This window comes from Argopecten irradians, unplaced genomic scaffold, assembly GCF_041381155.1.
Source record: "Argopecten irradians isolate NY unplaced genomic scaffold, Ai_NY scaffold_0092, whole genome shotgun sequence".
Taxonomy (NCBI): Eukaryota; Metazoa; Mollusca; class Bivalvia; order Pectinida; family Pectinidae; genus Argopecten; species Argopecten irradians.
Window position 1 is genome coordinate 7,619 of NW_027187559.1, and position 13,044 is coordinate 20,662.

A 13,044-nucleotide genomic window follows, 5' to 3' on the forward strand; every position below is an offset into this window, starting at 1 on the left:
GACGATATGGCACAACTGAAGGAAGAAATAAAACAATTAAAATCGGAACGGTAAGACGTTGAAATTAAATTATCTTTGTTTACTAAATGTTCGTACAAACATTTTCATGAGATCATCTAAACTAGTTCTGTAGTTACTGGAATGAATTTCATATAGGTAATAACCGTGTCCTTATTCAAATTAAAGTCCTTTCACATTATTGATATTGAGATTTGATATAACTTTTGTTAAATATATAATTAATATACTCTATGTACTTGTCATGTATTTGCTCAATTACCGTACGGCATTTGTTGTTAACATATATTTTCGCAACATTATGCAATATTCAGCATTTGCATATAAACACCTTTTATATAAGCGAACAGTGTTTCAAATTATGTGAGAAACTTCAAATGATATCTATTTTGAACAAAACATATGTCCCAAATTGCACTGTTTTGACGATACTGTGATAAGGATAAGAGTTTAAGATGATGTTAAAATGTCATTTCTTTTGATAAATAGATTGAATACATTGTTAAAATCATTATTGATAATTTATTATAACTTTCTGTCATTTTATAGAAAAGATCAGACATCAACGATCACAGATCTAAAGAAAAGAGTAAAGAAACTTGAATCGGATCTTACAAAAGCAAAGCATGGGTGAGTATTCAACTTGTCTCTTTTCCATTAAGTGGCCCATTTGTATTGACCCATTTGCATTTATCGTATCTACGTACAACGGTGGTGTACCTATAACAAGTAAGCTATCAGTGAGTTTTTAAACAGAATACTTCTAATTTGATAAAGTTTTTAGTGACAGAAATATACCTCATATATCTAGTTTGATATTTATAAAACTTTCATTTTCATTAACATTACAGATACCATAAATTCATATACATATTGTAAATACCAAAATAAAGAACGGACCATATCTATTGCGCATTTGGCGATTTCTTTTTTATATCAGAATCTATCAATTATTAAGCTAAATATGTTATACATTTATATCACCCGATCATTCTATTACCGGAATATGTATGTAATTCATTTTTTTTGTAAAATACACTTTAATTGGCTTACAAATTCCCTTAAAGAGATCAACCAACTAAATGATTTGACATAGACCACAGTGTTAAAGATTGTTAAAGATTTGTAATATATTATTAAAACAAAGGGAGTTTAGTTAGCTATTGTGTTCTATAATTAAAGTCTAGGTTATCATATAACACTCGATGGAAAAAAAGTTGGGGTCCTTCAGCTCAAACTCCAACCAGGGTAGCTATATTGAAACCAGGCGCATTTTGCACTAAAAACTCCTGAAATTCTAATGTTTTTACCAATACATTATCAAAATTGATATTTTGAACCTGACTCTCAATCTGAATTTCCAAATTCATATTATGGTTATCTAGGAATAATTACCTGTCAGAAAACATTGTCACAATGGAAATTTCATTATTAGCCAGGCAATCAGCGGCCAGGTTAAATACACAGAGGCCTTTTCGAAGGTCTTTTTTTCAGTTAGTTGGATGTTTCCTTAATCAGTCCATAAATTTTAAAATAACGGTGCCGTTTGTAACGTCGCTTCTGATTGCCCTTGATAACGGCGTAATGATTTCACCGAAAAAAGAGTCCCAAAAAATTAGGAATTTTGAATTATCTTTAGTAAATTTAATTGTAATGATTAGTTTTAAAACAATTTTTTATGTTATGGTTTATTTAGAGAACACTCAGATTTTTGTGTTATATCTCCATAACATATAAACTCTTTTCAAGTTAATTATTAGATATTGCTCTGCCAGCTATTGCATATGCTAAGATAATTCAATTTTGCTTGTAAACATTCACTTTTTCAGCACAAAAAGGAACAAAATGGCGTCGTTTCTGATTGGCTGAGATAACGGCGTATTGATTTGATAAAAACAATGAGTCCCAAAACGAGTTCAGAGTTTTGAAGAAATTATATTTAGTAAATAGAATTATAAGAATTAATCTGATATCTACGTTATGGAGATTTTACATAAGAATATGAGTGCACTCTCATCATATACCCATTCGCGATAAATTTAGAGTACACTCAAAGTTTTGTATTATATCTCCATTAGATAAAAAGTCTATTCAAATTAATCCTTAAGTATTTGTTTATTTTAATTGTAACTGATCTTTGTGTCCATTTGGTTATTTCTTTATTATTTCAGACTTGAAAGCACGGCACCGGAATTTTTGGATATGATATCTGGAGTTTCCAGGGAAAGGTAAAACTAATCACATAACCTAATATACACATGAATCTTAAAACCTATTATGAATTGATAAGAACCAACACCTAAATAAATTCATTTATTGAAAACGTTTTGGCTATCTGATTTGGTCCATACACAAGAAGAATAGCCACAGGCAAAACAAAATTGAACAGAATTAATTGATCTGATTTGCTGAATAAATTATATATGTTACTTAATAATAAAAGTTCGAATATATGTTTCCTATTTTATTTTATATCGTTGGAACCGGAGGGGTTATACTTTTAGTATGTTTGAACGTCCTTGCTTGTCTCTGTCTGTCTCTTTGACTGTCTATATATCTGTCTGTCAGGATGTTATTTTCATAACGACAACCTGAGAACTAATTGATAAATACAGGATCCGGATGTCATGCAATGGTAGCTGAATGGGTAACACAGCTTGGAAAATTAATTTGGTTTGGAAATGTAGGTTTCCTGACAATGAATTAAGAATAGATCAATTGATTTTCATCAAACTCCATACAATTGTAGGAGTTAAGGCAGCTTGTAAATTATTAGGGGGTCAAAAGGTCATAAAAAAGGTAATTGATACTAAAAATAGGGTAATGTCAGTATAATGCCTTGTTAGAATCGGCAGGGGACATGAGTGCTTCAGCAATGCTCCCAGAATGCTTGTTTTGTGTCATCCTATTGCTATCAAGCAATCGGTTGATTTGACAAACATGTATGGTACATATACTCATTCCTAACCATAGATACACGAACGCTATATTGGGTATTAGTTATTCATTTTTAAAATTATATTATGTGATCCACGTAGTTATGAGAAGAAAATGATACAGCTGGAAGAAGAAAATCAGAGACTCAGATCTCGCCATAACGGAGAAGAAAATGGGTAAGCAATGATTGATGAAACATATTTATGCATCTACAAACTTGCAACAGAATAACACAACGATAAATATAAAATGAAAATGACCGACCTATTATAGGTTGACTGAGAATTTATCAATGTATTATGTAACTCAAAAGACACTGTAATTAAAATACACGGTACAAACTTACAGAATATACCTATTACGAGGGGGAGCCAATTTGGGGTTAACAAACGCGCCACTAAGACAATGAAATGTCTTCCTCACAAACGCAAATGCAAATGTATATATATAAAGTTAGATATACGTTAAGCTGATAAATATTTATTAGATAACAAATATACGGCGAATAAAGTGTAAACGGTTATTTGTTCGGTCAGACAACTGATAGTTAAGAAATTTCCATTTCATACCAATAATTCACGCCTCGTCTATAGGCACCATTTATAATACTGTAATTTTGTTTATGTAGGAACGAGGAAGAAATTGCAAAAATGAGAAAAAATATACAGAAACTAACGTCTGACAGGCAAGTTATTTCTGGGCTGCAAGTATTTGTAATTTTGTTTTGTAAATTTAACTAATATTTTATGTAATTTTCACTCTAATTAATGTTTTTTAACATGCAATGTGTGCATATATTTGATGCTTCAGATCCATAAAAGCATAATGTATCTTTAAGATAGAGAAGAAAATTTTGGGTGAAATATCATGCATTTTTAAAGCGGCCATTGATCAACGTCATGCTTAAAACCTTCGATCGAGTAATATCAGACACCCGAGTCACACCACGTGACCAACAGCGGTGATACCAGTACATCGACTGATATAGATCCTTCCAAGCTATTACTGAATTATTTAATTTTTTTTTTAATTCGAACAATATTGGTAATCTAAAATTTGAAAAATTGGAAGAAAAAATATGCATAAACCACTTCCATAGTTTCTTTGACAAATGAGACCAGGTCATAGATCATACAACTTCAAATGCCCATCACGTGTTCTTTATGTCGCAGTTTCTAATTTGACTCCTCCAGAGAAGATATACCATGTCAATCTATTGAAATAGTTCAAATTATATAAATTGTATCACGGAAAATATTGTTTTTGAAATGCTCAATTTAATATTAGAAGAAAAATATTCTACTAGTCTAAGAACAAATGAGTGATTAAAACAATCAAACGTGAATTATGTATAGATGTCGTTTCACTCAAGTGTATTTTTTGAAAACGCAAAAATGTGTTTTACAGTCCATATGAGTTTTAATCAGAAATTTAATATGCATACAGATTTTCTTACATATCAAGGTGTAATCAATGAAATTTCCAATAGGATTTTAAATTACCCATTCATCCCAAAAAACATAGAAATATTTGGTTAAGCATAAAAAAGGAGCAAGTGATTTTTTATAAGGCACATATTTTTTGCCAGAATACTACTGTTGCTACAGGAAGAAAAAAATGGGATGATATTTTTGGTATCGAAAATCAAAAATGGAGACAAAAATACATTATTCCTTTTATCAGTACCAGAAGCACAAAATTGCACGTGGCTTCAGTTTAGAATTAATCAGTATATTTTAACCACAAAATTCATATCTGTTTAAAATAGGGCCTTGTAGACACTCCTTACTGGTCATCAGTGTTAAAACTGAAATTGAGACTATAGTTCAAACATTAATGGGACTGTGAAAAATGTTCCAGTTATTCCTATCAAATTTGTAATCCATATTAGAAATGATTTTTAATTCCATTTACGTTAAATTAGGAATCTTTCATTTTTTTGGACTCTCTAATTGAAAAATTATACAGATACTGTTGTCATTTTAGTACTAAAGCAATATATATTATTTTGTGCTAAATGTCTCCAAATTGGTTTTATCAATGAATGCGTTTAAAAAAGTTTATTGAAGGTTTTGTACAGGACTGAAAAATACATTGCAACCACCAAGGGTGAAACACATATTATGAAATTTGTCAATGAGTGTGAGAAAATGGGAAAGTTTTTTAGAATTATGTCACTTTTTAAACTTTTTCTCTACTATACTTTAATTGCTTTTTTGCATGATCTTGGGTGTGGTATCTAATCTTTTTACATATTATTTTATAAATCTCATTGAGAACAATGACCTTGTCAGTCCATTCCCCCTTCTTCTTTCTCTCAGTTCTTTCTACTATTCTTCTTTTTTACTTAACCTCTTCTTTTGCTTTTCTAAAAGGGTGCAACTTGCAAATTTTATGTCATAAATCGTTCAATTAAAACTCGAGAAAATTACTATCATATTGTATAGGGAATACCTGGTACTGTAAACCACTTTGTCTACATGGCAACCGTTTTTTTTCCTTTTCAGATTTGATATAATTAAGTCGAGTGATTATATATATATATGTGAAAACACATAATAACTAATTAATATATATAGTGCATATATACATATCTACAGAGAGAGTAAATTTTGTTTTTTCAATGAACACATTGAGAGTGCATTATATCTAGCGGCCCTTGTAAATAACTCGGTTTACAGTATAAGAGAAGTTCAAAGTTAAATAAATGAATATTAAACGAGTTAAAATAATGAATATTGAATTTCATATGTAAATGCATTTTGTCACAAATGTACAAATCACTTCACATATCACAAAAACTAAAATTTTTTCCTTGATTAATTTCGTACGTGTAATAATGAAAAAAAGACTTCAACACTTACACAATGGAATGTATCGAGTCCTTCATAAACAAATAATCATAATTGCTAGTCTCTTCCGTTTTCCTGTTTTTCTCGTGCGGTTACGTTTTAAAACAATCATTTGTTGTCGGGTTTTTGTTCAATGCCTTTCCATGAATAGCTGCTACAATTTATTATACGACCCATTTATACCAAAATTTATATAAAAAAAATGGTTAGTGACATATATGAGTATTTTAGATTTTCGTTTTTAATTGAACAATATATTTTAACATTAGTTGTTTCGAATTTGACGTTGTTTCACAGAGACAAGATCGAAATGGAAAAAAACGAATTGGTGAAAAGGAATCAGGAAATACTTAAACAACTCAACAATAAACCTAAAAGGTATGTTGAGGACAATTTGGTTTAAGTTAGTCTAAATTGTTTATACTTGAGATAAATCTTGCCAGTTATTTTTATTCGCTTTAAGAACAAACATAATTTTCATACTATAACTAGTCTGAGTAAAACTAGAAACTAAAACTATCCATATTGATGAGATGTACCCAGTTCTTTTGATCAATGGTAAACAGTGGAATTTGTAAAATTAAGTCATTATTTAATACAGTTGTAAATTAATATAACGAGTAACGTTAAAACAGATATAATGTATCCTCCTGTCTGTAAATGTCAACGTTACAAGATTGTTCAATAACATATTATATTTCATCTTATTTTTGGCAGAAACCAATCCACAGTCTCCACGCAAGGTACAAACAACGAACAAGATAAAAGGTGCGTTGAAAACGTCTGATTGCAAAGCATTATTATATAGTCAAAAGTGTTATTTTCGACGGAAGAGGATGCTATTTTAAGGGACATTTGATAGTTAATCAAATAAGTACTACATGACGTTATAAAGACTGCATGAACTACGTATGCAATGTTAATATTGACATCCAATCTTCTAAAATGAAGTAAATTTTATATTCCGCGCTAGTTATTTTCCGCTATAATATGATTGCACTAATCAAAGTGAATGTGCAATTTGCGCTAAACTTTGATCGCAACCAAAATAGTTTTTTATAGTATCAAACTCAAAGGCTCACCAAAAGTGTCCCTTAGAGCATCTTAAATTGAAATGCATCTTCAATTCCACTTAGGAATGCCCCATCCCGGTCATTTAATGCATTTATGTAGCCGATGCTTGTCCTTATTTAAATATCAGGGCCTTAATTTCGATGGGATAACTTCCTCTCATTGTGACGTCAGTAAACAAAACTAACAAAAAAGTGATAAATGAGGTATCCGTATGTCTTTCTACCTTATATATAGGGCATCACTTTCAAGGTTTAAAATCTCTTGCAACTGATAAGTAAACATACAGGTTACATAAAACGTAAACACATCTTTATTAACACATCTTTAATTTTGATTACACAAAATGGGTTTATTAGACTCGAGATTATATTTGACCATCGCTGGTTATATTCGTCTTTTGATTTATGGACGTAATAATTTATGCACATATATACATGTACAAAAAAGCAATCATATACTTCGTAATCAATACATTTTTTCAAATTACGGTTTGACGAGAACATCGCCTATAAATTGTGAGTGAGACAGGGCTGTATATCGCTTATAATGTCTAAAATTATGTTTTTCTTACCATCTTAAGTACGACTTCCAAGTGTCACCGAAAAGGTGATGAAAACGAACGTATTATCTATACTATTGTTGTAATGTTGTAATCTTTAGGCTGACACATCAAGCTTTAATCGGTACTAAGTGATATACATATATATATATATATATATATATATATATATATATTGAATAACATTAAATTCTCAGTGTCCGGTAAACATATAGAAAAATAAAAAAATGAAACACGTTGTTAGTTTAGCATTAGCGCATTCAAACATGTATTCTTCAGATGCTTAACCAACAATAAGTATGACGTCAATGACATTAAAGTACACATTGTTGTTTAATGTGACGCTATCATATATAAAGGGCGTGAATAACCCATTAACAATTGCATTTAGTACAATTACTAAACAACTTATAACAATTAACAACAAAACGATACAGTTTCGGTTTCATCAGATTCTGAATACATATTTTATTATATCTCTTGGTTCATTTTCTCTTTTTTTTCTTTTGCATGGTTATTATTATTATTTAAACATTTTATTAGAACTGGATATTTTGTAAACCATTCTTTTATCCGGCGCAAATGTTCCAAAAGATGTTCACTTAAAATTTGTTTTCCTTCCCCTGTTCACTCCGTAACATTAATAAGTTATTTTATGTACACGTGACCACGGAACGGACCACGAACCGGGCCCTCAGTGTAAGTAAACTGGTCTCGATCCAATGTTAAAAATGCCTTACAAAATCCTGGGAGCATGTAATAATTACATAAAAAAGGTCTTTTCTTTTGTTCGAAATCACGCAACACATATTTGCATATCACTTACGAATGTCTTCTGGAGTGTGAAAGATTTGAAAGAGTTGAACCAAATCTGTTAATTTATTCGCAGTGGGGCAGGTTCCGTACATCGTGGGTCCATACTTTTATTCTTTACGGTGCATACTGCAAAAAAACAGGTAACAGCCAACTAACACAATGTTCACCAAGCAGATACAAATGCAGAGATTGCAGAACAAAAACACAAAACAAAACAAAACCATCGTCATCAATAAGAGAAACGCCAAACATAGACCCAAAAATCCTGAAGAGAGTAACTAATAGTACATCTAAATCTAACTTCCAAACCGAAGAAAATTTTCACCGTAAAGAAACATGTATGGGACCCACGATTGTGTGTAAACCATGCGACTTACATATACAGAAGGTCAATCTTTCAAATCTCGATTTTGGAGGATAACGTTCAAGGTCAGGTCACAGAACGTCAAAAAAACAACTTTTTTCTAACGAACTTTAGAACGCTCATAATTTCATAACCGTGCGCTACAAAACATGTACGTGTTTTTCATTCTCCCAGGTAGATCACGAACAATTCACGTTTTATATTTCCATACATGTTTATCCATAAATTATGTCAATGTCACTGAGTTCGCAAGGGGGTCAAAATGAGGTTAAACAAAGGTCAAAAATGAACTTTTACATAGAAACGTTTTGAAGGGCGCATATGAAAGAGCATGCTCTCATGCACATAAAATGACAAAATTTCAAGGTCATGTGATTCAAAATGGCGGAGATATAGGACATCAAAAAACAGAATTTTTTAGTTTATATTTGTCCTTGCGCGAGACGTTTTCAGCGCCTTTAAACCGGTATGTACAGTCTTGGTTTTTCGTACCTGTGTTGTATACACTTTTGTATTGAAAACGTATGAATTTCAAGGGGTTATATAGAAAAATGGCGGAAATATAGCTCTCTGAATATCGCGATTTGTTTCATTTTCTTATTTTTTTCCGTAATTAGTGAGCTTGTAGGGCCTTAATCATTTAATGTAGGGTGTTGTTTTTTAATAAATGTAGACTTTGGTCTGTTGTCTGTACAGATTTTTTAATTTCAAAGACATAAATTTGAAAATGGCGGAAATAAAGCCCTCCGAATATGGCGTTTCGTTCATTTTTTTAACGTAAATTTTACCGTAATTCATGAAAATTCAATGAGAAATGTTTTTTGAATTGGATGTGGAAGAGCATTCCCTCAGATACATAAAATGACCAATTTCAAGGTCATATGATTCAAAATGGCGGAGATATATAGGACATAAAATATCGAAATTTTAGTTTATATTTGTCCTGCGCGAGACGTTTCAGCGCCTTTAAATCTGTATGTACAGTCTTCATTTTTCGTACCTGTGTTGCAAGAACTTTTGTTTTCAAATGTTATGAATTTGAAGGGGTGGTATAGAAAAATGGCGGAAATATAGCTCTCCAAATATGGTAATTTGTTTTATTTCCTGATTTTTTTCCGTAATTGGTGAGCTCGTAGGGCCTTTATCATTTCATGTAGGATTTTGATTTTTTGTAAATGTAGACTTTGGCCTATGGTCTGTACAGGTTTAAATTTCAAAGACATAAATTTGAAAATGGCGGAAATATCGCTCTCCGAATATGGCGTTTCGTTCATTTTTTAACGTAAATTTTACCGTTAATTCATGAAAATTTAATGAGAAATGTTTTGAACTGGATGTGAAAGAGCATTCCCTCAGATACATAAAATGACCAATTTCAAGGTCATATGTTTTCAAAATGGCCGAGATATAGGACATTAAAAACCGAAATTTTAGTTTATTTTATTTGTCCCTTGCGAGCACGAGGACGTTTCAGCGCCTTTAAACCTGTATGTACAGTGTTTGATTGTTCAATACTATGTTTTATGAACTTTTTGTCTTCAAAAGTTATTTATTTTTTAAGGGGTTCTATATAGAAAAAATTGGCGGAAATAGAGCTCTCCAAAATATGGCAATTTGTTTCATTTTCTTTTTTTTTTTCCGTTATTTGTGAAGCTCGTAGGGCCTTTATCATCTCACACGTTGAGTGTGGAATTTTTGTAATATGTTTAGCTTTAGCCTATTGTTTTACAGGTTTTTAATTTCAAAGACATGAATGTTGAAAAAATGGCGGAAATGTTAGACCTCCCGATTACCCATGGGGCGTTTCGTTCCATTTTTTAAACGTAAATTTAGAGCGTAATTCATGTAATTCATAGGTTGGATATGTTTTGACATTTGGATGTGAAATTCATGCTTTCAGATAACATATAAGAGACTCAATTTCAAGTATTTTGAATTAGATGTTAAAGATGTGGCAGGGTGATCTCAGACTAATCGTAGATGTTATATGACTAATCTTTCAAGAGTGAAATTCATGTGATTCAATATGATATTTTTGAAAACAGAAAACATTTTTAATTTTGAAATTCATAATAAGCCAGCCAATCAGTGGCCGGGGTTAAAATTCTGTCCTGGGCTCAATCTTCTATACACACGGGCCGTTTCGAAGGTCTTTTTTTCATTTGGCTGGTTGTTACCTATACCCAACGTGAATACTTTAATTTCGAGGTGTTTCAAGTTCTACATGAACAATGTACACAATCGCCATGTTTGCGTTAATACACGTACATGTACATGTGTAGCTACACCGCATGTATGGGAGACCGTCCTCACGTGAACCTAGCTACTAATAGAACGTACATTTAATCAAAGAAAGGTAATGCACAAACCCAATAACTGACAGGTTCAAAAACCTTTTATGTGTGTGGCAGAGCTGTCACACTGTGACACCGGATGTTTAAGTAAAACCGGTGTTATGTTGTGGAAAATACCCGGCAGTTTTGAAACCACAGAACCAAACAAACTTTCATATACATCAAAATTCTTTACAAATTTTACATCTACATGTATTGCCCGACCCACACATTAACCATTAACTGATATACCCTGAATATATCCAATCAGCAGGCTCCGATATATTCATCTCTCTATGAAAGCTTTTGCCCTAAGGGGGATTACCCTAAATCTGTTTTTCCAGTTGGACCAGACTACTTTCGTAAGAAACGCTTTCTGATTAATATTGAGTGAGATCGTCCGTTCGTTCAAGCAATCGTCTGTTCGCTAACATTACTTATATCATTACATAGGTAGAAATCCCGTGTTTTGATCGCGATCAAATCTAGTTATTATTAGGGATTTCCATTGAGGATGGAAATCCCTATTGTTATTGTTCTGTTTTTTTCTTCTTATTATTATTATTCTTTATTTTTCTTTTTTATTCTTATTTCCACACAAATCTTGTTCGCAAGATATCTCAGGAACGAAATAAGGTACGACGCTCAACTTTGGACACGTTATGAATGTACATAAGATCTTGAAATGTACGTTCGATTTTTTACAAAAATGTTCAAGGTCAAGGTCATAGACGTAAAAAAACAATTTTTTGGAACGAAGTTTAAGCGCTCATAACTTCATTACCGTACGGTGTACATCGTTCACGTTTTGTTATTCAGATAGATCGTGACATTGCGCGTGCTTTTCCCATGCCATGTTATCAGAGATTATGTCAAGGTCAAGAGTTCGCTACGGGGTCAAACAAAGGTCAAAAACGAAATTCAACACAGAAAAAGTTTTGAAAGTTGGATATGAAAGGGCATGCCCTCAGAAATATATAATGACAAGTTTTAAGGTCATGTGATCCAAAATGGCGGAGATATAGGCCTTTTGAAAAAAGGCTATTTTGGCGTTTTCCCGCCAAAAATATTTAAGGTTTCAGCGCCTTTAATACTTAACACACATGCTTGATTTTTTGTATAGACATAGCATGGACGAATGTCTACAGAACTTATGCTGTTTTATTGACCTTGACATTCATTCAAGGTCACAGGGTTCAAAAAGCTTTAAATCTTTAAACGACATCTTCGTAATAAATAAGAGGTGTAGAGCGCTGAAATTTGGAGACGTTATGTACGTACATGAGTTCTTAAAATGTACTCCCGATTTTGGAGGATAACGTTCAAGGTCAAGGTCACAGACGTAAAAAAACTGCTTTTTTCGAACGAACTTTAAACGCTCATAATTTCATAACCGTTCGCTACACAACATGCACGTTTCATTCTCCATGTAGATCACGATAATTCACGTTTTTTTCTCAATACATGTTATCAGAAATTATGTCAAGGTCACGAGTTCACTAGGGGGTCAAATGAGGTCAAACAAAGGTCAAAAATGAACTTTACCATAGAAATGTTTCGAAGGGCGCATATGAAAGAGCATGGTCTCAGGCACATAAAATGACCAAATTCAAGGTCATATGATCCAAAATGGCGGAGATATAGGACATCAAAAATCGAAATTTTAGTTTATATTTGCCCCTGCCCGAGACGTTTCAGCGCCTTAATACCTGTATGTACGGTGTTGATTTTTCATACGGCTGTTGTATGAACTTTTGTCTTCAAAAATTATGGGTTTTAAAGGGATTATATAGAAAAATGGCGGAAATATAGCTCTCCAAATATGGCAATTTGTTTCATTTTCTTATTTTTTTTCCGTTATTTGTGAGCTCGTAGGGCCTTTATCATTTCATGTAGGGTGTTGATTTTTTGTAAATGTTAGCTTTAGCCTATTGTCTGTCAAGGTTTTTAATTTCAAAGACATGAATGTGAAAATGGCGGAAATATAGACCTCCGAATATGGCGTTTCGTTCATTTTTTAACGTAAATTTTAGCGTAATTCATGAAAATTCAAAGGTGAAATGTTTTGAATTGGATGTGAAAGATCATACT

At 32.1% G+C, this 13,044-nt stretch overlaps 1 protein-coding gene across 1 annotated transcript in view; it reads left to right on the plus strand.

The window, feature by feature from the left end:
• Positions 1–13,044, plus strand: part of LOC138311710 (uncharacterized protein MCAP_0864-like) — a gene marked incomplete at its 5' end in the record, with an annotated part of 22,565 nt that continues 9,521 nt past the window's right edge. The window contains 7 exon segments of the mRNA XM_069252949.1: positions 1–50; positions 568–648; positions 2,190–2,246; positions 3,057–3,131; positions 3,584–3,640; positions 6,105–6,185; positions 6,525–6,575. Of these exon segments, the coding sequence (XP_069109050.1) occupies positions 1–50; positions 568–648; positions 2,190–2,246; positions 3,057–3,131; positions 3,584–3,640; positions 6,105–6,185; positions 6,525–6,575 (452 nt within the window).